Source organism: Mustela nivalis (genome assembly GCF_964662115.1).
Source record: "Mustela nivalis genome assembly, chromosome: 13".
Classification (NCBI taxonomy): domain Eukaryota; kingdom Metazoa; phylum Chordata; class Mammalia; order Carnivora; family Mustelidae; genus Mustela; species Mustela nivalis.
In genome coordinates this window covers 70,890,834-70,910,876 of record NC_139032.1, presented here as the reverse complement: position 1 = coordinate 70,910,876, position 20,043 = coordinate 70,890,834, and the positions used below count along the sequence as shown (strand labels likewise).

At 49.9% G+C, this 20,043-nt stretch overlaps 2 protein-coding genes across 8 annotated transcripts in view; one reads left to right on the top strand and one right to left on the bottom strand.

The window, feature by feature from the left end:
- Positions 1-5,218: 5,218 nt before the first annotated feature.
- LOC309847090 (uncharacterized protein) lies at positions 5,219-7,966 on the bottom strand. The gene is made up of 3 exons (XM_082696889.1): positions 7,862-7,966; positions 7,425-7,790; positions 5,219-5,992 (listed from the first exon to the last, which is right to left on the bottom strand). The coding sequence occupies exons 2-3, from the start codon at positions 7,696-7,698 to the stop codon at positions 5,718-5,720; spliced, it is 549 nt and encodes a 182-aa protein (XP_082553015.1). The 5' UTR covers positions 7,699-7,790; positions 7,862-7,966; the 3' UTR covers positions 5,219-5,717.
- Positions 6,465-20,043, top strand: part of PTPN3 (protein tyrosine phosphatase non-receptor type 3) — a 111,754-nt gene continuing 98,175 nt past the window's right edge. The window contains exon 1 of one of the 7 annotated variants that reach the window (XM_082696859.1): positions 6,465-6,721. The gene's annotated coding sequence lies outside the window, so the exon portion shown is untranslated. Of the gene's footprint in view, positions 6,722-6,764; positions 7,232-7,652; positions 7,773-20,043 lie in introns of those variants that run through there. The other 6 variants (XM_082696856.1, XM_082696861.1, XM_082696860.1 and 3 more) reach the window with 6 other exon arrangements.

Genomic DNA, 20,043 nt, shown 5'->3' with positions numbered 1-20,043 from the left:
CATCTGACTTCCCGGCCATTTTCTTACTAGCTATGTCAGGAAAGCATCATTCTTGATCTCGAGATTACTGAAGTGATTTTTCTTAACTTTTTTATCCTCATCTGAAGCTTTCTGTTCCAACCCTTAGCCACATGCATTGCCAGTATGAGAAAGAGCCCTTGACCTAGGGCTATTTCTTTTGAGCAAGCTACACTGTGTGCCCTGGTCATAGTTACAGCCTTGAGCTGTCAAGCAACCCGGGCTTTGTACTTGGTCAGTAAAATTGAGAGGGAGCCAAGATGCAAAACAAAACAAAAAAATAAATAAATAAATCATGCATACATCTATACTTCCCCCACCCCAGAGAATGTAATTTTAAATAGGTTATACATCACAAGGTACATAAGTCAGAAGGTACAAAAGGGGTTTATGGCAAAAGTTAAACACTCATCCCTCCCCCACCCCCACTCGTCCAATTCCTCTTCAGGAGGTAATGACCTTCTCAGTTTCAGTTTTGTGTGTACTCTACACACTCCAATGTGTTTATTTTAGTGTCTATTCCTCTTAGCAAACATCACCACCACGGTGACTATCCCCATGACCACCTCCTCTCCAGTCACATGGTTTGCTTCCTCCTGGTCCCAGGAGAGCACGGTCAGGTAGATGGAGTCAGAGATCCAAGGTCAAGAACAGAAAGCAGAAAGCCTGATAGCTCTCTACTAGGGGTCCCTATTTGCCTGCAGGGGATGGATTCTCTCCGTCTCCTGTCCCCTTCCCTCTTACCCCTTTAGATGGCTAAGAAGCTGATGCTGTGGTCCTTCACCCCATCCATCTAAGCATCAGTGATACCTACAGGACCACGATTATCTCTTAGTAAAATTTCCTATCCTCTTAGTTTATCAGACTAGGTTCTTAAAGTACATATATTGGAGCTACAGGACAGAAGTTATAAAACTTAAATGTGCATAAGATTTTTTTTTAAATTCTATTTATTTGAGAGAGAGAGAGAGATCAAGCGCATGCATGGGGGGAGGAACACAGGGAGAGAAGAAAAAGCAGACTTCCCAGCTAAGCAGGGAAGTGGGCTGGAGCCCAGCACCCTGGGATCATGACCGGAGCAGAAGGCAGGTGCTTAACCAACTGAGCCACCCAGGTGCCCCCTTTACAGTTAATTATAAAATGCAGGTTCTTGGGGTCCACAAGCAGAAACAGAAGGTCTGAACCGAGGCCAGAAGTCTGCGTTTACCGCAAGAACTTCTCTCAAGGTGATCCGGATACGTGGTTCCTGGATCCAAGTTTTCAAAATCCCACTTTTGGTATTTTCTCTGACTCTTCACCCTAGAATCTTCTATTAGGGTATTCCTTGAATGTGTCCTTCATGGCTGCTGATTTTCTGAAGCTATGGCCTCTGTAAGACTATTCTGCATTGCCTGGGTATTTTTCTCTCTCCTTCTATTGTTGGATATATGAACCTTAAAGGTGTGGCTGGGAGACTTGACAAATCCATTCTCCCTGGTTTTTGTAAGATGACACCACCCATTGCTTAAATACCGTCAGCCAGCCACAGTTCAGGATACCAACCCTCATTTCTTGCATTTCCCATTTCTCTCTTTGTTTCTAAAGCCACAACTTTCTGCTGAGTTTTCAGAGCAGGATCTCAAAAGCCCTGGACTTACCTTTGCAAAGGTGTCGCAGCAAATTCATGTGGTGGTCTGGGGGCCTATAACAGTCCTTCCAGTCCTCTGGTATATCTACATTGTGTACACCAGGAAATTATTTTTCTAACTCAGGTCTGTGTATCTCTAAGGGTTCACTTAAGTGTTTCAGAAGGTCTGAGAACCCTCTGAGGTCACTGGTTATATTATTTTTGCATTTACATGGTAACACTAAAAATGTATGCATACCCTCGATCCTATGGCTGACTCTCTTATAACAGAGGCTTGCTACATGACTTAAGTTCCCTTATTCAGATCTGTGTTTACCGTCAGGTTGCATCTAGTAACCATCTACAGGGACAGCGTTTAACTTTGGCGTGTGTTGAGAAGCTCGCTTGCAGCTGTTACATCGGCTTGCCTTCTGTCTAGCTCACACTGAGAGGCTGAGCGGAAAATGTTGTTTCTTTTGTGCACTTATGTCTCCCAAGCACTTAGAGCAATGCCAGACACACAATAGGTACTCAATAAATATGTGATGAATGAATGAATGAATGAATGAATCCACAACACCTCTCTTATTCCCATGCTGGCTTTGTTCATCAGTTTTACAGACAAAATTCTTTTGGCAGTGACAACTGGCAAGGGAAAAACATTTTTCAATGGATAAAACTTTGGGCTAAAAATGTGTGTTGCTGCGAGTGAGATCCATGAAGTCCAAGAGACCTAAGAACACAGGCTGAGGGGATGAACGGGGTCCCAAGTCAGACGAACAGCCCCCTACAGGCTCGTGACTAGACCCCTGATCAGTTCCTCCTCTTCCTTCCCTCCTGGGCCAGGAACAGACAATCTATCATCCTCTGCCTGTGCTGGACAGGGCACGGTGGTCTTCATGCTCTGTGAAAGGAAACTCTCCCATCTGTGTGTGATTCCAGAGTAGCTGTTTTCCCTCCGTACATCATTTTGTTTGGCTTGCCGACTCTTAAAGTTGGTTTCACTTTTCCTGATAATGAAGGAAACACGCCATAAGAATAAGATTTAGGGAACTGTAAAGACATAGCAAAGAAATAGATGCCCAAAGCCTTGAGGTTCTCCAGGTTTATAAAAGATACCTTCCCTATCTTGTTTCTCTGCTTGTAAATGCAAGGTTCGGAGAGTCGCCATTAATATTTCGGTGCGGTTCTTTTTCATCTTTTTTTCTATGTGTATGTGTATGAATTCAGTTGAAATACAGAAAGTTGCCCAAGTTCAACCATTACTGACCCACAAAATGGCCGTTTTATATGGTTTAACTCAGTAATTCAGAGTGGAAGCCACACTGCGTATATAATTTTACCCTGTATTCTTCTCCCTTGTCATTGCAACAGCACCACTTGCCCGCGTATTTGCTGGGGCTTCAGCCCTTCAGGAGTTTGCATTAACATACAAATAATTGATGAACATTAGCATCTCAGCTGGGAGCCCAGCTCTGAAACAGTCCACATGGTGCCCAGACTTCCTGAGCCTTGCTGTGAATGCCGATCCTCAGTGATCCTTCCAGGAAACTCTTCCTGTAAATGCCCCCAGCCAATTGCCTGTGTCTGGTGCTGGGCACCAGATTTCTTCCGAACCCAGCAGCTTCCGGGAATACACTAATAACTGTGTCCAATTGGGCATCTCGCATTCCTTTTGCCTGAATCTGGCCCATTACCAGTGATGCTATTGGGTTTGTGGCATACCTTCCTCTCCAACGAAATGACCCTCTTTGGTTTTGTGTGTGTGTGTGTGTGTGTGTTTCTTTTTTTTTTTTTTCTTTCTTAAGATTTTATTTATTTATTTGACACAAGTAAGAGATCACAAGTAGGCAGAGAGGCAGGCAGAGAGAAGGGAGGCTCCCCTCTGAGGGGCTCAATCCCAGGACCCTGGGATCACGACCTGAGCAGAAAACAGAGGCTTTAACCCACTGAGCCACCCAGGCACCCCTGTGTGTGTGTTTCTTGTTGTTTAGTGATTTCTGGGCCAGGAACAGTTGACCAGCACTACTAAAAGAGCGAACTGGGGGTTTTTTGGGTGTTTTTGTTTGTTTGTTTGTTTCTGGTTTTGGTTATCAACAGGAGGGCAGCTCTTAGGGCCCTGGATTTCTCTTGGCAAACATCATCAGGACTATCGGCCTTGTATCTTTTCATCGCAACAAAGTTCTGAGGAATCCATGGACCAGGTAGTTCCATTATGTTGTGATTCTGACTCCAACATGATTATGCAGGAAGAATCATCTATGTCCGGACTGGCCTCCTCCTCTGAGACTTGGGCTGGCCTTACCCTCTGATGAAGCCTCTACTTGCTCTCGATTTGGCTGGGTTCAACCACATAGACTAAGAAGGTTATGTGTCCATCCAAAAGCTTCATATCCATAAAGTTTGGGAGCTTAGGACCGAAGATCAGTTGTCACCACTGATAATAACATCATGTCACTCCAGGTGCAACAGCGGAAAAGAATGGACTTTAACATTTTGGCTCCAACAATAAAATAGTAACAGGAGACCAGAACATTTAAAAGCAATCTGCAGCCTACAAAAACATCAAAGGGTAGAGATAATAAAGCAAAAAAGGACACAAAATGAAATGATAGGTGGTTTCTCTTCTGATCAATACATGGTAAGCTGCCACACAGAGAAGCAAAACCTAACACCCTGGTTTTGAGGTCAGACCAACTGTATTCAGTCCTGACCCTGTATCTTACTAGTTCTGAATGGCTCCTAGATTATTTCCTCTTCTGTAAAACTAAGCCAGAAACAAGCATCCTAGATAGTGACTGTAAAGATTAAAGACACAATATCAAGCACACTTGAGCTTAACAATAGTAATTATTGTTATTATTATGATTAGACTTTCACAAAACTTCACAAATTTTTAATTTGGTCTTTTGATGTTTATTATCACAAACACAACAGTGTGACAGTAATAGATCAACTTTGTTTCTTGGGTTATTTTTATATATTTTTTAGTAATAAACTTAAAAAGAGGAACTAACCTCACTACCCTCCAAAACTGAACTATTTACATTTTCCCATATTTCCTTCTAGTCTGGGCGAATGGGTAGACATAATCTTTATGCATCATATTTGTGTTTTCGTCTCCACCCCTCCCCCCAACCCCCCCCCACATTGTATTTTAAATTTTCCCCTGTTGCATTATGGTCTAGTTTATTATAAACTAGTTATTATTTCAACAAACATACCATAACCTAACTAATCATTCCACTCTTTGACTATTTGGGAGCGTTCATTTGTATCCAGTTTGGGGACTATTCTCTCCTTTTATTCCTGCTTCTGTTATAGTGATGGAAATGCACGGTTTTTAAACGACTTAGGTCTTTTTTCCCCCTTAGATGTGCAGATATTTTTGAGTTCGAACTTAGAGCACTGTTTAAGCTCACGACTGTTGCACGTGTGGAAAAAGATAGTTTCAGCCTAGTTTGTGGTGGAAGGCAAACTGAGACCTAACTCCAAGAATTCCCATGTCCATTAATTTACGCTTCCTCATATTAGCACTTGGCAAACTGGTTTGCAGATGACAGATAACTGAGGAAGGCACTCACAAAATGGACCTTTAAAGTGGATTAAACATGTTCAAGTGTTTTATTTCATTCAGTCCCCACATTCTGCCCAGATCCAAGTGATGGGTTTTCTTGTTACTGGAAGCACAGAGAGGGTATGGCGCTTGGCCCAGATCACACAGCGGAGAAGGCAGAGAACGCCCTTCGAGGACTCCGAATCCCCAGCTTTCTTCCTAAGCTTTTAAAAAAGGGCCCTCAGACCCCCCCACCCCCCGCAAGCGTCGAGAACAAAGCGGGGGCTGAGCGTCCCGCGGGACTCCGCCGGGCTCTGCGGGGGCGTCGCCGGCCACACCGGGAGACTCCTCCTCCCCGGCACTCGGGCCCCGCCCGGCTCCGAGCATGCCCAGTGAACTCCCCGTCCTTCGCAGTGGGGCTCTGGACCTGCGCCGCGGCTCCAGGTTTTGCGAGCGACCAAAGGGCCGGGCAGGGCTCGGGGCGGGTCCTGTTCCTGGGACTCCTTGACTCCGTCGGAATTCCCCCCGACGCGACGCTCAGGCGGCGCCCGCTTGCAGTGGCGCTTCCCGGGGACAAGGACCTAGATGAGGTGCCAGGTGCTCCGGGAGGCTGCCGAATGGCCCTGGGCAGACCGGACACCTGGACCTCGGGCACCTTAGTCCGGACCGGACGGTTCCAAACATCAGTCCATCCCTCCATTCACATATCCATCCCACAAACAGTTTTTGAGCACTTACTGTGTGCCACGTGCGGGCGTGCAGGAGCTGGGACACTGCAGGGACAGGCAGGGCTGTACAGCTCCAGCCATTCCCTAGGGGAATACACAAGAAGTAAGCAAATGAGAGGAAAAGTCACTTGCCGACCTCATTTCCTACTACTCTGTCCTTGCCAAAGCCTAACTAGTATTGTACCTTTAGTGTCTTTGCAAAAGTTGTTCCCTTCGTGGGGCTGAAACCTTCTCAGTGTCACTCTCACTGGCTGATCAGTCCACCTCACTGAAAACCGTACTCCCTAGACTTTCGTCTCCTTACCCTGTCCTTTTCCCCCCTTTAAGGATTTATAACCTTCTAATATACTATATAGCTTGCTTATTTACATGTTTATTGTCTGTTGCTTGACCCCTTTCCCTAAATTCCACCAGGGGACAGGATTTTTGCCTATTTGTAAACCATGCCTGAAGAACCGAAGTAGACGATCGATAATTACTTGTTAAATGAATTAATGGATAGTGATAGATGTGAAGGAAATAAAACGAGGACATGGAGAATGTCCAGGAACAGGGTGTTAATGTAGTTAGGTGCTGACGCAAGCCTCTCAGACAAGGACATAGGTACAACGAGAAGGTGCCAGCCACTTGAAAAACTGGGCAGAGAAGTCCTACACAGCAAGAGGGGAAAGGCGTGTGCAAATGTCTTGAGGGTGGCCAAGTACTGCGAGTTTGGTGGTCATAAAGGTGCTCATGGGGCTGCAGGAAGGCCGGCGTCGGATGAGGGCGAAGAAGACAGCAAAAGCACAGATGGGAGGAGGAGGGTAAGGGCGGGTAAGAAATATGGGGAAGACGGTTTAAGCCGGCAAACTTACTAGTGGAACGGGATGAGCACTGGTGTGAAAGTCAGCAGGACCCCAGCTGGGCAAGACTCGTCCTCGTTTTAAAAATTTGTTCAACGTGGTCTGTTTGACATTCCTCAGCATAAAATCACTGAGGGCTCGGCACACAGTAGGTACCCAATAAATGGTTATGGAACGAATGCCTGCGTGCCTGCGCGAAGGGACTGGGGACTGCCAGGAGCTGGGCAGCAGAGCCCCAGCGTCCCTGGGCCGCGCGTCCGAGCGCGCCAGACCGGGGCGGAGCAGGGGCGCCCCGCAGGGCAGCCCCGGCGCCCGCCCCCCGCCCCGCGCGCGGGCCCGTCGCGGCCAGCCCGGCCGGCGGGAGCCGCCCGCGGGCGGCACTGGGCATGCTCAGACGGCGGCCAGGTCGCGCCGCGAGCGAGCTTCCGCGCCGCCCGCTCGCGCGACCTACCTGGGCGCCCCGCGCCCCCGGATGCTGCAGGTACGGGCGGGCGCGACCCCAGCGGACAGAGGCGGGGCGCGGGACTACCGGGGTTTGGGGGCGCGCTCGGCGCCGCCCCGCCCCCACCCGTCCCCGAGCGCGCGGCGAGCGCGCGGACGGGCTGGTGGACGCCGCGGCCCCGGGGTCCCGACGCCACGTCGGGGCGGGGAGGGGGCTCCCGGGGTGTGCTCACCTGGCGGGGCCGTGCCGGGAGGGAGCAAGCGGGGCGGGGTGGGGCTCAGTCCCGGGCGGGCGGCCGGGACGCGGCGGCGGCGGCGGGGCGTGGGCGTGCGCTCCGACCCGGGCAGGGGTGGACGTGGCCGGCGAAGCTGGAGGGCCCAGCACCGCGACGACCCCAGCCCGGGGCGCCGAGGGGGCGCACCGCCCGCGGGGAGCCGGCCAAGCGCGGCGGCCAGACCTTCTCGGCTCCCAGGGCGAATCCGCCTCTCGGCTTTCAAAGATGGCATTTCCTGGGCCTGGCACGAACTCCAGCGCCAATAAATCCTCCCCGTTCCGCGGGCGATATGGAATGATTTATCAGGTACCTGCGGTGAGACAGCTGCAGTGGGGGAGTACATGTGAGAACGCCCAGCCCCCCGGAAATTCCCATTTTCAGCAACCTAAACTTACTGAGAAGTTGCGGTTGCCTTAAAAATTCATGGGAAGTTGAGACAACTTGACACCTGGGTTTTCCGAGCTGGTGGAAAGAGCTTGTGACTTGGAAACTGGAGACCTCCTTTCAAGTTGGGCTCCCCCTGCCCAGCTGGTGACCTTGGGCGAGTTGTTTAACCTCTCTGATCTTCGGTTTCCTCCCCTGCAAACAGCCGGTAATAATGCCCACCTCACTGGGTGGTTGGGTGGATTAAGTGGGATAAATTATGTGGAGGTGTTTGGCTCTGTGCCCGGCACAAAGCAAGGGAGCAGTTGGCGTGATGTGAATTTAATTCGTTTAGAGACCCTCGTGGCTCCCATTTGACCAGGAAATTAGAATTACGAAAGCATCTTCAGGGCCCAGTGGCAGAGTGACAGACCCTGTCTTTGTGCCATGGAGAACTGCAGAAGTCAAGGGTTTTGGAAAAACAATTTAGCCGAATTGTAATCTGAGAGCATCTTAGTTAAAAGCAGTTTTATACATTCAGAAACTCCAGAAGTTGGCAGTTCAGCTTTACTTACAAAAGAGCTGTTTTGCAAGATGATCCATCTTGCAAATGTTTAAAGAGATGATGGGAGGAAGTACAGCCTGGTTAGAAGGATTTCTGTTGGGAAAAGCTTTCCTGATTCTTTAGATCAGGGTTTCTTAACCTTAGTACTGTTAACATTTGGGGTTGGATTGGTTTTTTTGCGGGGCCTGTCCAATGCATTGCAAAATGTTTAGCAGCATCTCTGGTCTTACCTGGTAGATTCCAGTAGCAATCCTTCTCCCTCAGTTGTGCCAACCAAAAATGTCCTGTCGTGCCCCCCCCCCCCTGCCAAGTGTCCCTTGGAGGGCAGAATATCTCCTCTCCCCCTTTAGAACCACCTGCTTTCTGTCATTAGCCTACCTGAGTAGGCTGTCGGTCCAGAATTTCATCTTGTGTTTAACTAACCTTCATATAGCCTTATAGAACTGTGCAGAGTGCATCCAGATGGATGGAACTCACTTAATTTTTACAACTCTCCCGTGAGGCCAGTGTTATTCCCATTTTACAAATGAGAAAACTGAGACCTATCATCCAGTATTGGTCCATGTGGGATAGATCTCAGGTCTTCTGCTTCCTTGGGCAGGTCTTTTTCTTCTGCATCAAGCTGCCCTTTATTGTACGGAGACTTTCAAGATGACTTTTCCTGGCAATTAAATCAACACGTAAAGCAGACTGGAAGCTGGAAACCTTTCTGAGATTGACTAGTTGAAAATTAACAGCGGTAAGCTATTATATGACAGAGTAGGTCGTTCTAGTTAAATATTCTAGTTTATAGTGAGTTCCCATAAACCCCACATACACTTAATGGAATACCGATTTGGAGAATTAGAGTAGAATAAAACGTGCCTAATACTCTGTATTGATCCTGAGTTGTCTCTGGTGAATTGCCATCTCCTAAAACTGGGCTCTTATATGCAAATTAGGCATTAGCTGAGGAATGTAAAAGGTCAAATTACTGAAGGCATTTTCCGAGTGGCTTTCTGTTCAGCAAGCATTTATTGAGCTGCTTCTGTAGATCAGGTGCAGCTCTGGGTGGGGATGCTGAGTCGGCCAGTGGATCCCAGCAAACCCAGGATGCCTGGGGGAACTTCACTGCCAGGTGGGGGCAGGTCCTCAGGGACAGCTGGGAGCTAAGAACCTAAGTTAACACAGACTCAAATTCAGGATATCTTACTGCTTCACCACTCCTGTTTTAGACCTCTTCTTTCACATTTTTTTCATGGAGAAGAATTCTGGTAGCTCTTCTCCTCAGGCAAGTGGCAGGAACCTGGACAGAGACAAATCTTACCCCTGAAAGAGTTGGGGTTCCCAGCTGGTAACTGGCCTTAGGGAATTGGGACCAACGACTTGATTGTTGACTGTGAAACTGGGAGGGTTTGCCTAAGGTTGGTTTATTTAAACTGGTTTAGTATCACTGCTATTCTCTCCTACTCTTGCAGAAACTGAGCTAGCAAAGGTAGTTTGGGAAGAGGGACTAACGGTGAGCTTCTGAACCCTCAGTCCAGGCCCAGAAGAGATCTGCCTTCCAGGGTGCACATAACCCACCCACAGGGCTTAGCTTTGGGGATTGGAAGAAGCAAGAAGGGCCTGGCTCCCTACCTCCCCACTGAACTCTCAGGGCTTGTGGTAGGTTGAGAGGGGACCTGCGACTTGGACCGTGATCCCAGTGCTCAGCTTCCTTCCACCAGACAGCAGTGGTTCCTGGAAAGCAAGGCCAATCCCCTTTCATCTGTTCCCAGGTCCGTTGCAGGGGCTGGAATGCCGGAGGCACTCTGCACTTGCCCTGGCCTTGATGGGCTCTTGGAAGCAGGGCCTCCTGCTGGTGTTGCTTCTCAAGCTTGGGCTCTTCTTACCAACTCTGTTAGAGATGGGCCAGGATCAGGTTAGCGTCCACCCTGCTCGGGTCTCACAGGTGTCTCCTTTCATCTCTTGCAAGAGGGATGAGAGGGAATGCTTTGGTTAGGCCCTTGGCTAAAATCTGATTTAGTTCTGGGTTCCCAGACCCCGAGATCTTGCAACTAGTACCTTCTGCTTATGTGTGTACCTGAAGCTACTTTTGGCCCCACCAGGTGAAACCCAGCTGAGAACACAGATTTCACAGCAAATTCAGACAGTTACTGAGCCGTGTATCAGGTCCTAGGAGAGGGAAGTCAGACCCATATCTCGGAAGGATGCATGGTGGAATTGGGAACACAATGATGTGTGTGAACGTGTTTGAGGCTCTGTATCTACTTCTCTGTCTCACAGTTACTTTAAAAGAGGGTAAAGCCAGATGCAAGAGAGACCAGTGGAGGCCACCATTCATTCCGGGGGGGGGGGGTCAAGGAACACTATAAAGAGTAGTTGGCTGAATTTTAATTCGGCCTTGAAGGGAGGAAAGATGGTGTTTGGGGAGTGGACACAACAGCAGGCACTAAGGCCCAGAGACCACGTGTGTATCAGGAGTGGTTACTCTTCCCCAGGTCCCGCTTCCTGTAGTCAGCACACTCTCCTCGGTGTCCCCAGACTCAGGGCGGGGTAAGTGGCCATTCTCCTTGTTCTCCCCAGAGAGAAGTGATGCCGGTGGGTTGTCTTTGAGGCATGAGCACCTTCTGCCAGGGATGCCTTTGGATTTCGTCATGAAACACTGTTATAGCACTTCCTGGCTGCCAGGCACTGTTCTGAGGGCTTTCTAAATATTAATCTAGATTTACCTCCAATCCTGGAGCAACCCTCTGGCTCTGCTTCCTACCGAGGTACTGGCAGCTGGCTGGGTAGGTGGGGGCAGAGTGCCTCTCACCAGTCTGTGTCCCTCTGTGGGCAATGCTCTGATCGCAGGATGGCCTCTCCTACCACTGCGTGCCGGGAAGCAGCCGAGTTGGAGCTGGGACGGAGCACTGGCTACCACGACCCTCTTTCCATCAGGGGGCCAGCAAGGTTCCGCTGACTACATTTTCTGAACCGAAGACTGGGATCTGTTGTTGGAGAAAGAATGTTTGTGCTGCTACTTCGTGTAAGAGGAGGGCCTGGTTGGAGGTGTTGTTTGGATACTGAGCGAGTGGAATTTTTGAGACAGTGTGATGCTTTATGTGGAAAGTTAGGATAGAGGATTTGAAATGGGGAGAGTCCTGGAAAATTCAGGTCCCATGATTTACTTTTAGGATACACAAGGTTTTAGTAAATATTTAAGCGATGTGTAGTTTGGAGTGGATTTTCTGTACTGAGCCCCTTGGTGCCTCAAAAAGGGATAAATAGTACTGTCTAGTCCCAGAAACTTGTTAATTCTTACCAGCCCCACCTTACTGATAAGATGAAAAAAAAAAAAAACTAGGTTCAGAGAGATGGCGTGACCACCCAAAAGGCACGTTGTTCATAAGCAGGAGAGTCAAGATGTGAACCCAAGTCTTTTTCCCGGATAAGTCATGTAACTATAATATGAGGATAATAATGGAACCTGTTTCCTTTAAATGGGCCTTTTTAAAGGAGCTAATGAATGAAAACCCACCAGGACAGAACTTGGCACAGCAAAGGTTCCCCCTCTGCTTGCGGTCAGGCCCCTGACCCTCCAGACAGATGCTCTGTTTAGTGTTCAGTGTCAAGAGTCACCGAGGGTGAGTAATGGCCCACTACCAGGACAGGGCTGTGGGGCGCAGCTCTCAGAGCTAAAGGGATATTCCAAGGGGCAGGATCCAGGACCAGAAAGGGACCATGGCCAGCTGGGTGCTGTGTGATGAAGGTACTGGGCTGACTTTGGGATTAGAGTGTAAAGACCTGACCCCCAGCACTTTGCTTCCCTAAGGTGGAGTCAGCCTCAGTCTAGACCCCGAGTGCCTGTAAGTGAAGCAGCAACCAGCTCCATCAGCTATCCCTTGACCCTGACCACTGGCGGGCCTGGAGATAGGATGTGATCGTCAGAGCCCGCTTTCCTCCCACCCGCCCCCTCCTCGGGGCTGGTTATCAAATTCATACATCCCTGCTGTAGAAAATTAGAGTGTCAGGGAGTAGAAGAAACTTCAGTGATGCTCCTGCTGGAGGCTACACTCACCACCAGCACTGTGGTGGACCCTACACACCTTCACACCTGCCTGTCCTCTGCAACAGAGGTGTCTTCCAGAAACACCTCCTGTTGCTTGGAGAAGAGAAGGATAGACTGATGTTGGTATGTCCTGCTGGGCCAGGGTGAGCAGGCTTTGGTCCCCGCTCCTTACTCCCCTGGAACCTTGTCCCCCCTCCCCTGCCCGTAAGGTAACTCCTGCTTTGGTTGTTAGCCCATGATTGCACGTGATTTAGGTAAAACGGCCTATTGTAAATGCTCAGGCCTCCGGATCTCTCTCCTTTCACAGTGCTTTCACAGTTGCAGTTTTGCAGTTAATTAGTGTAATTATGTGTATTAGTACCTATCTCCCCAGCAACACGGGGAGCTCTCTGAAGTCAGGGTTGATCTGGCTTTCTTTTCAAAAAAAAGAAAAAAAGAAAAAAAAAAAAAACCTTTCTCTGAGGCTTATTTTTTTTTCTTCCAACTTTTTATTTTGACCTAATTCAGACTTACAGCAAGGTTCTCAGAATAGAACAAAGAACTCTCATATACCCTTCACCCAGATTCTGCAAATGTTACCATTTTATCACATTTATTTTATTCTGCTCTTTATGTATATATATTTTTCTCTTGAGTCATTTGAGGGTTATTTTTAGATTCTCCCTTTCCCTCAAAATACTTCAGTGTATTTCCTAAAGGCAATGACATTCTTCTATATGACTACAGCACAATTTTTAGAATCAAGAAGTCATTACTGAAACAATACAATTATCTAACCTATAGATCTTACTCAGGTTTTTTCCTGTTGTCTGGATAGTGTCCTTTGTAGCAAAGAAACCCCCAGATCATGCATTTCATAAGGTCATCCTTTCTCTTTAATCTCCTTTAAACTGGAACCCTTACTTAGCCTTTCTTTGTCCTTTATGACCTTGACATTTTTGGAAAGCACAGGCCCATTATTGTTTAGAAATGCCCTTCGGGGCGCCTGGGTGGCTCAGTGGGTTGAGGCCTCTGCCTTCGGCTCGGGTCATGATCCCAGGGTCCTGGGATCGAGACCCACATCGGGCTCTCTGCTCCATGGGGAGCCTGCTTCCTCCTCTCTCTCTCTCTGCCTGCCTCTCTGCCTACTTATGATCTCTGTCAAATAAATAAATCAAATCTTAAAAAAAAAAAAAAAAAAAAAAAAAAGACATGCCCTTCAACTTGAGTCTGTTTTAACTCACCATTGTGTCCCCAGTTCCCCTGGAACATCAGATGCACTCAGAAAATATTTATTGAATGGAGAGACCATAAGATGGAAGGAGGTGGAAGGGAAAAGCAGGTTTTCCAGTTTCCCCTACTGCTACTCCTTTCCTTGTTTAAGGATCTTGTTAGTACCGTCATACTATCTATAGGTTTGAATCATGTTTTTTTTTTTTTTTTTTGAGATTTTATTATTTGACAGACACAGCGAGAGAGGGAACACAAGCAAGGGGAGTAGGAGAGGGAGAAGCAGGCTTCCTGCTGAGGAGGGAGTCCGATGTGGGGCTCGATCCCAGGACCCTGGGATCATGACCTGAGCCGAAGGCAGATGCTTAACGACTGAGCCACCCAGATGCCCCTGAATCATGCTATTTTTATAACACAGCTCTCCCCAGAGAAGAGGCTTCATTGGGGGCTAGCGAGCCTGCTGTCCCTGAAGGTGTACCAGTGATGCACCCTGCACCCTGAAGTGATGGATTGGCAGGGGTGCTGGAGAGGAGAGTGGAGAGCATTTGAGGAGGGGCGAGACTCAGCCTGGAGGTCTCTCCCTCCTAGTGTTCAGCACTGTTCTCTGTCTGCAGCTCCTACTTTGCAGGCTTAGGGCCCCAAGAATAAAGCGATGAAAATTCATCACTTAAACCAGAACATTTTGAGATAAAAGTGGGGCTATTAATAATTGCATCTCATGAACTAGCCTCAACTGGGACTGCCCTAGGCAAGTCAGGCGGTGTGGTCACCCTACCCAGATGTGACTCTGAGTTGGAGATCAGCCTGGAAAACTCTAGCACTGGGGATGCTCTGCCTGGATAAAGCGGGGACTAACCTTGGCCCTCCCTGTTCAAGGCTCTAATACCTGCGGTCGGTCACACCTCCCTTGCCCCCACTGAAATTTGCTCCTGCTACACCACCCTTATTTTGGCTCTCCCCTCCCCTCCCCTGCACCTTCCTGCCAAAGGGACTACTAGGAGAGCCTGGAAGGTCATTTACATACTGGGGCTGGATGGAGAAGCCGGGACTGGGTCTGTGATAGGTGCACAGGGAGGCCCAACAAGCCAGCGGGGTTTCCCACTGATAAATTCCAATTTAAGAATTTAAGAGCCAGGGTATGTAATCGAGGTGGGCCAGGAGACTAGAGGCTCCCTAGACCTTATCTTTTTTCCCCTCGTGCTCACACTTCCACTCATCTTCCTGCACAAACACCCACGTCCGTCTCACCACCCTTGTTCTGAGATCAGAACCAAGGGACTGGCCTTTGGCAGAGGCAGGGAAGCAGGTGGCACTGGGGACCCAGGCACAAAAGGATGAGCATTGGATGACCAGGAGGTGTAGACAGGGAGTTGGATGCAGAGAAGCCAGGCAGGAAACCAGCGTCTAGGGATTCCAGTAACAAGGTCAACACAAGGCCATTTATCAGGAAGCCTAGACTTGCAGTGCCGTGTCCCCAGATACTCGGGTCAGAGGGGGCAGGCCCGGGGGGCTGTATGGTACAGTTCTTTTAACTCATTTTCTCCCTAGCAGAAAAATAACAAGCCCCACCTTCCTGGATTAAAAAGTATCATAGGATAAAAACATGAAGGTTTGGCGATGTTTTCTGGGCCGTCCCAGTCATGTGGACTTCATGAACACAGGCCAGGACAGTACAGTATTTTTATAACTCGAGGCATTGGTCGCTTTAATGGCAAAGCCAGTTTGTGAGGACGTGTTCTCGTTCTTCGAATGCAACGTACTAGCACTTACTGAACTTTGGAAAGGTTTTCCAGTTCACTGAGATATGATGTCTTACCAGTTAGAGATATTTTTTTCTCCCTGGTCCAGGCACAGCTACGCGAAAGCTCCTAGTCTGAGGTCATGTTTCCTGTAGGACAGAAGGAATCACACGGTGTCAGAACGGGAAGAGACCTCACAAGCGGTGTTCCCAGCTCCCTGGCTTCTAGATGGGTAAACTGAGGCCCTGAAAGGCCTGTGGCGGGCTCCACGGCTCCCGTAACCAGTTGGAGGGCATGAACTAGTCCCCACATTTCCACCCCAGATCGTAGGTGTGTCTTCTAGATCTCCTCTGAGGAAGTGGGTGAGGCGGACGGCCTCTTTGTCTTGTGAACAGAAAGTTTGTTCGCTGCAGTCAGCAGTTGTATTGGCGTTGAAGCCCGTTCTGCATTTCTGGCTCTTTGACGTGGAAGTTGCTAGGCTGATTTTCTGTTTCTGTTTTCCTATGGAGAATGGTCTGTGTCTTCCACTGAATTTCTGTAGTATATGCTAGGGTGTCTCCGATTTTATCGCATCAGAATCACCTGTTCAGACATGGGCTCCTGGGCCCCACCTTCAGAGTTTCTGATTCCGTGGGTCTGAATCAGACTCAGGAGGGGCCTGCAAACTTGCATTTCTAACAAGGCTCCCAGTGCTGCTGCTGCTCCCCAGACCTGGGACCGTCCTTTGAGGACCGCTACCTCAGGCTCCATGGTCGTTTCAGACAAGTGCCCTGTGGTTTGCAACCAGCTTGTCTCCCCCGGCTTCCTCTCCTGCCACCCCCACCAGCCAGCCCGCCAGCCTGCCAGCCCGCCCTGCAGCCAGCTCTCCCCTTCTCCTCCCACACCAGCCAACCTGACCATCCTACTCTCTCCAGGTCTCCTACCTGTCGTCCTCGCCTTGGCTCTCCAGGGGGCCCGTGGCCCCCGAGATCCTGAAGCGCCATCCCCTTCCCTGCCCTGTCCTTCACATTCTGGCTTCTCTTCTCTTTCTTCCTCTCCTCCTCTCTGAGAAAATGAGTGTTCCTTTGCCTCAGGCTCGCCTCTCCACGTAGAGCCGAAGGCTGTCCTCCCATCACCTGGGGAAAAAGCCTTCTCTGAGCCCAGCCTCACCTTTAGGTCACCACCCAGTTCCTCCCTTCCCGGCTCCACTGCCAGGCCAGCCGGAGACGTCCTCTATGGCCGCTGAGAAAGATTGGCTCTCACCTCTCAACGCAGACCTCCTGCTCCGTTCTGGGAGTTCAGATTTTCTCTGCCTATAATGAAAGCCATAATTGTTCTAAATTGCAGTAAAATGGACATAAGTGTCCAGCTCAGTGGCCTTAGGTACGGTCACCCCCCCATGCATGGCAGAGCTCTTCATCTTACAAAACCAGAGCTCTGCACCCATCAAACACTAACTTCTCAGCCCCCCGCAACCACCCTCTGACTTTGTCTCTGTGTGTTAGAGGATTCGTGACCTCACATACATGGACTCATATAGGATCTGTCATCTCATGACTGGTTTATTTCGCTTATCCTCATGTCCCATCCCCAAGTTCAGCCATGTTGAAGCAGGTGTGGGAATATCTTTCCTTTTCAGGGAGGAGTCATGTTCCGTTGAAGGCGTGTGCACCACATTTTGTTTATCGTGCACCTGTCAGCGGACACTTAAATTGCTTTCACCTTTTGCCTCTTGCAAGTAATGCTGCCGTGAACACGCGTGTACAGAAAGACATCACTTTGACTGATTGGGACTTGCCACCCCAGGCAGGGTGTTTAAGCTACCCCAGCATTCTCCACCAACACTGACCCCTTGACCAACACTGCCCTCGCCGCGATGGTCAGAAACTGCTCGCTTGTCAGCACCAGTGGCTGGTTCTGCTATCTCAGCCCACTGGGTCTCTGTGCTGCGGGCTCATTGCCCGCCACCCCCCCATACCAGGGCTTCTATGATATGGTTCCACAATTTACCCCAAACCCTGCCATGGCTCATTCTTTTTCCTTTATCCTCTGTTCTTATTCATTCTGCACGCTTTCCTGGGTAGACTCCCCTGATGCCATTTTCAGGGGCTCACAGGGCCTGATCATCTCTGGGTGATTTGGGTCATATGTTTATCACATCTGAACATCCCTGCAAGTGTCCGTGGGTGCCTCCTTTTTTTTTCTTTTCTTTTCTTTTTTTTTTTTTTCAAGATTTTATTTATTCCACTTGAGAGATAGAGACAGAGGGAGCACAAGCAGGGGGAGTAGCAGGCAGAGGTAGAAGGAGAAGCAGGCTCCCTGCTGAGCTGGGAGCCCAACATGGGGCTCTATCCTAGGACCTGGAGATCATGACCTGAGCGCTTAACCATCTGAGCCACCCAGGTGCCCCCCTCCCCCACAGATCCCTCTTTCCTTAAAAACGCCCTTTTGGTAAGTGACAAGTCTTGCAGCTTAGAAACCCAGGGTTGCCCTTCACTCACCTGCACACCTGCCCTAGACAGATCCTGCCCCATCACACCTCAGACCTTCCTCCTCCAGCCTGCCCTTCCTTTCCACCCCTCCCCCAACCACCCGCACTCCTGCTAAAACTGGGTTTGTCCCTGTGCTTGTCCCATCTGCCTGTGCTTTTGCTTCCTATCCCCGCCCCCTCCGGTGGCCCCTCCCTCCTTCATATTCTTGCCGAAAAACATTCCACACGAAAGCACCTAAGATCACTCTGTTCCCCACGGATTCCTTCTGGCTTTGCTTCCCCCGTCTCTAACCCCAACCCCACAAGGCATAGGCTCTAAACCAGGGCTTCCCAAGCCTTCGTGTGCTTCTAGGGTGTCTGGGGTGGCCTGCAGTCTGCAAGCTCCGGGGTGGTGTTGAGATGTTGAGAAGCCAGACTCTAGAACAGATCTGTGTCTCACAAATAAAAGTTCTACCGATGTCTTTTCCAATCTATAAATAATGCAAGAAATTTTTAATGTTGGGATCGTTTTACTGTTTTGTATACAGTTAATCTGAACTTTTTTCAATCAAAAAGGCTGACTCACTGTTTCAGGGATGACTCGCCACTTAAAGACATTTTAGAAGACTAAGAAAGGCTACTCTTTTTAAGAATCACCGAACAGGTCAAGTACGTGAATGTACAGAGGTCACAAAAATGTTTTCCCCATAAAGAGGCACGAACTCAGGATCAGGGCTCTCTCTTAGGAGCTTCTGCAGGGCAGAGACTGGCTCTTAATCAGCTCCATCCCCACAGCCGGGCCTGGCTCCCCTGAGGATGCTGGCTGAAGGGGAGGAGTCTGGGTCTTCCTCTAAAGAGGAGCTGATTGTGGAAACAGGGTTAGATGGTTGGATGTGGCACGCCCAGGTTGGAAGGGGAGCCCATGCCCCCAGCCCTCCTGGGGAAGATGCTGTCCATCGGAGAAGGAGGGAACGGATTCCTGGCAGCCGGCCCTTGTTCCTGGCTGCCGGCTGGCAGAAACATGCTGCTGGAGGTTTCCCTGGAGCTGGGCTTCAGCCTGGGAGGGGAGGGAGGAGGTCGTGGAGAGCTGAGGGCAAGCAGGCAAGAAGATGCAGCCAGGGTAGCTGGGAGAGTCTGGCTGTGTTTGCCATACCAGGAGGGTCGGGGAAGCAAGTACCACAAGGCAAAGAATCAGGTTCATGGGGGCTTGGGTAGTGGGAAGGATGTAGGCATTTTGACCAGCCTGCTCCAAAATGTTACCTTCCTTTCACCCAGTACATCTAAGCTCTGTAGTCTGTCAACAAAGGGTTTTGTGACCTGGCCTCCACCTGCCTCTCCCACTTGTTCTCCTACTTTTCCTCCTTCCTAGGTCCTGGCCGAGTGCAAATGGGCTGCCTCAGCTATAAGCCCCCTTCCAGAGTTTTCTCTTCAAGCCTGCGGGGCTCCTTGTTATTTCTTGGTGCATGGTTGTAAGCGTGCATCTTCTCTGTACCCACTCCCAATAACCCCATGCCCTCATTGAGCTGCTCAGGTTTCCTCATCTCCATACTGGGAATGACAAGTTCCTCCAGCCCACTAGGTCCGGGGCAGTGCTTGTCCTGGTGGCCCGTAATGATTACTTAGGAGCTGCCGGTTTTCACCGGCTGGCGGCCGTCCTCAGTAAGCTGACAGAAGGGCCATGGGGACATCCTCCCACAGGTGGAGCCCGAGGTCTCAGCTGGAGAGACCTGTGCCATGTGGGCTCGTCGCCCTGGGCAAGGTGGGGCTGAGGGGGTGCCACCTTGGGGGTGGACGTGGAGGTCCCTGCGGCTGAAAAGGCAGACGCTGTGGGGGTTGGGTGTCCGCTCATCGCATGGATGTTAAAGATGGCAGCTGGCCGCTGTGACAAGGAGGAAGCTGAAGACCAGGGGGAGGTTGGACTGCGGTGGAAAGTGGGGTCCCTCAGACTTCAACGTGCATAGGAGAAGATTCAGGTCCTGTAGGTCTGGGGTGCGGCCTGAGGGTCCGCATTTCTGACAAGCACTCAGGTGATACTGATGCCAGCTGCCTGGAAACTGCACTCAGGTGGCATTGGCCTGGAACGTGACCTCTGGAGGGAGGCGGCTCGTGGAGAAGAGCATATAGAGAAAGAAGATAAGCACAGCCGCAGCTCCCACCAGGTGGGAGTGGCAGGTGCACTCAGGGGTCTGCACACTGGCAGCTCGGTTGGAATCGGGTTG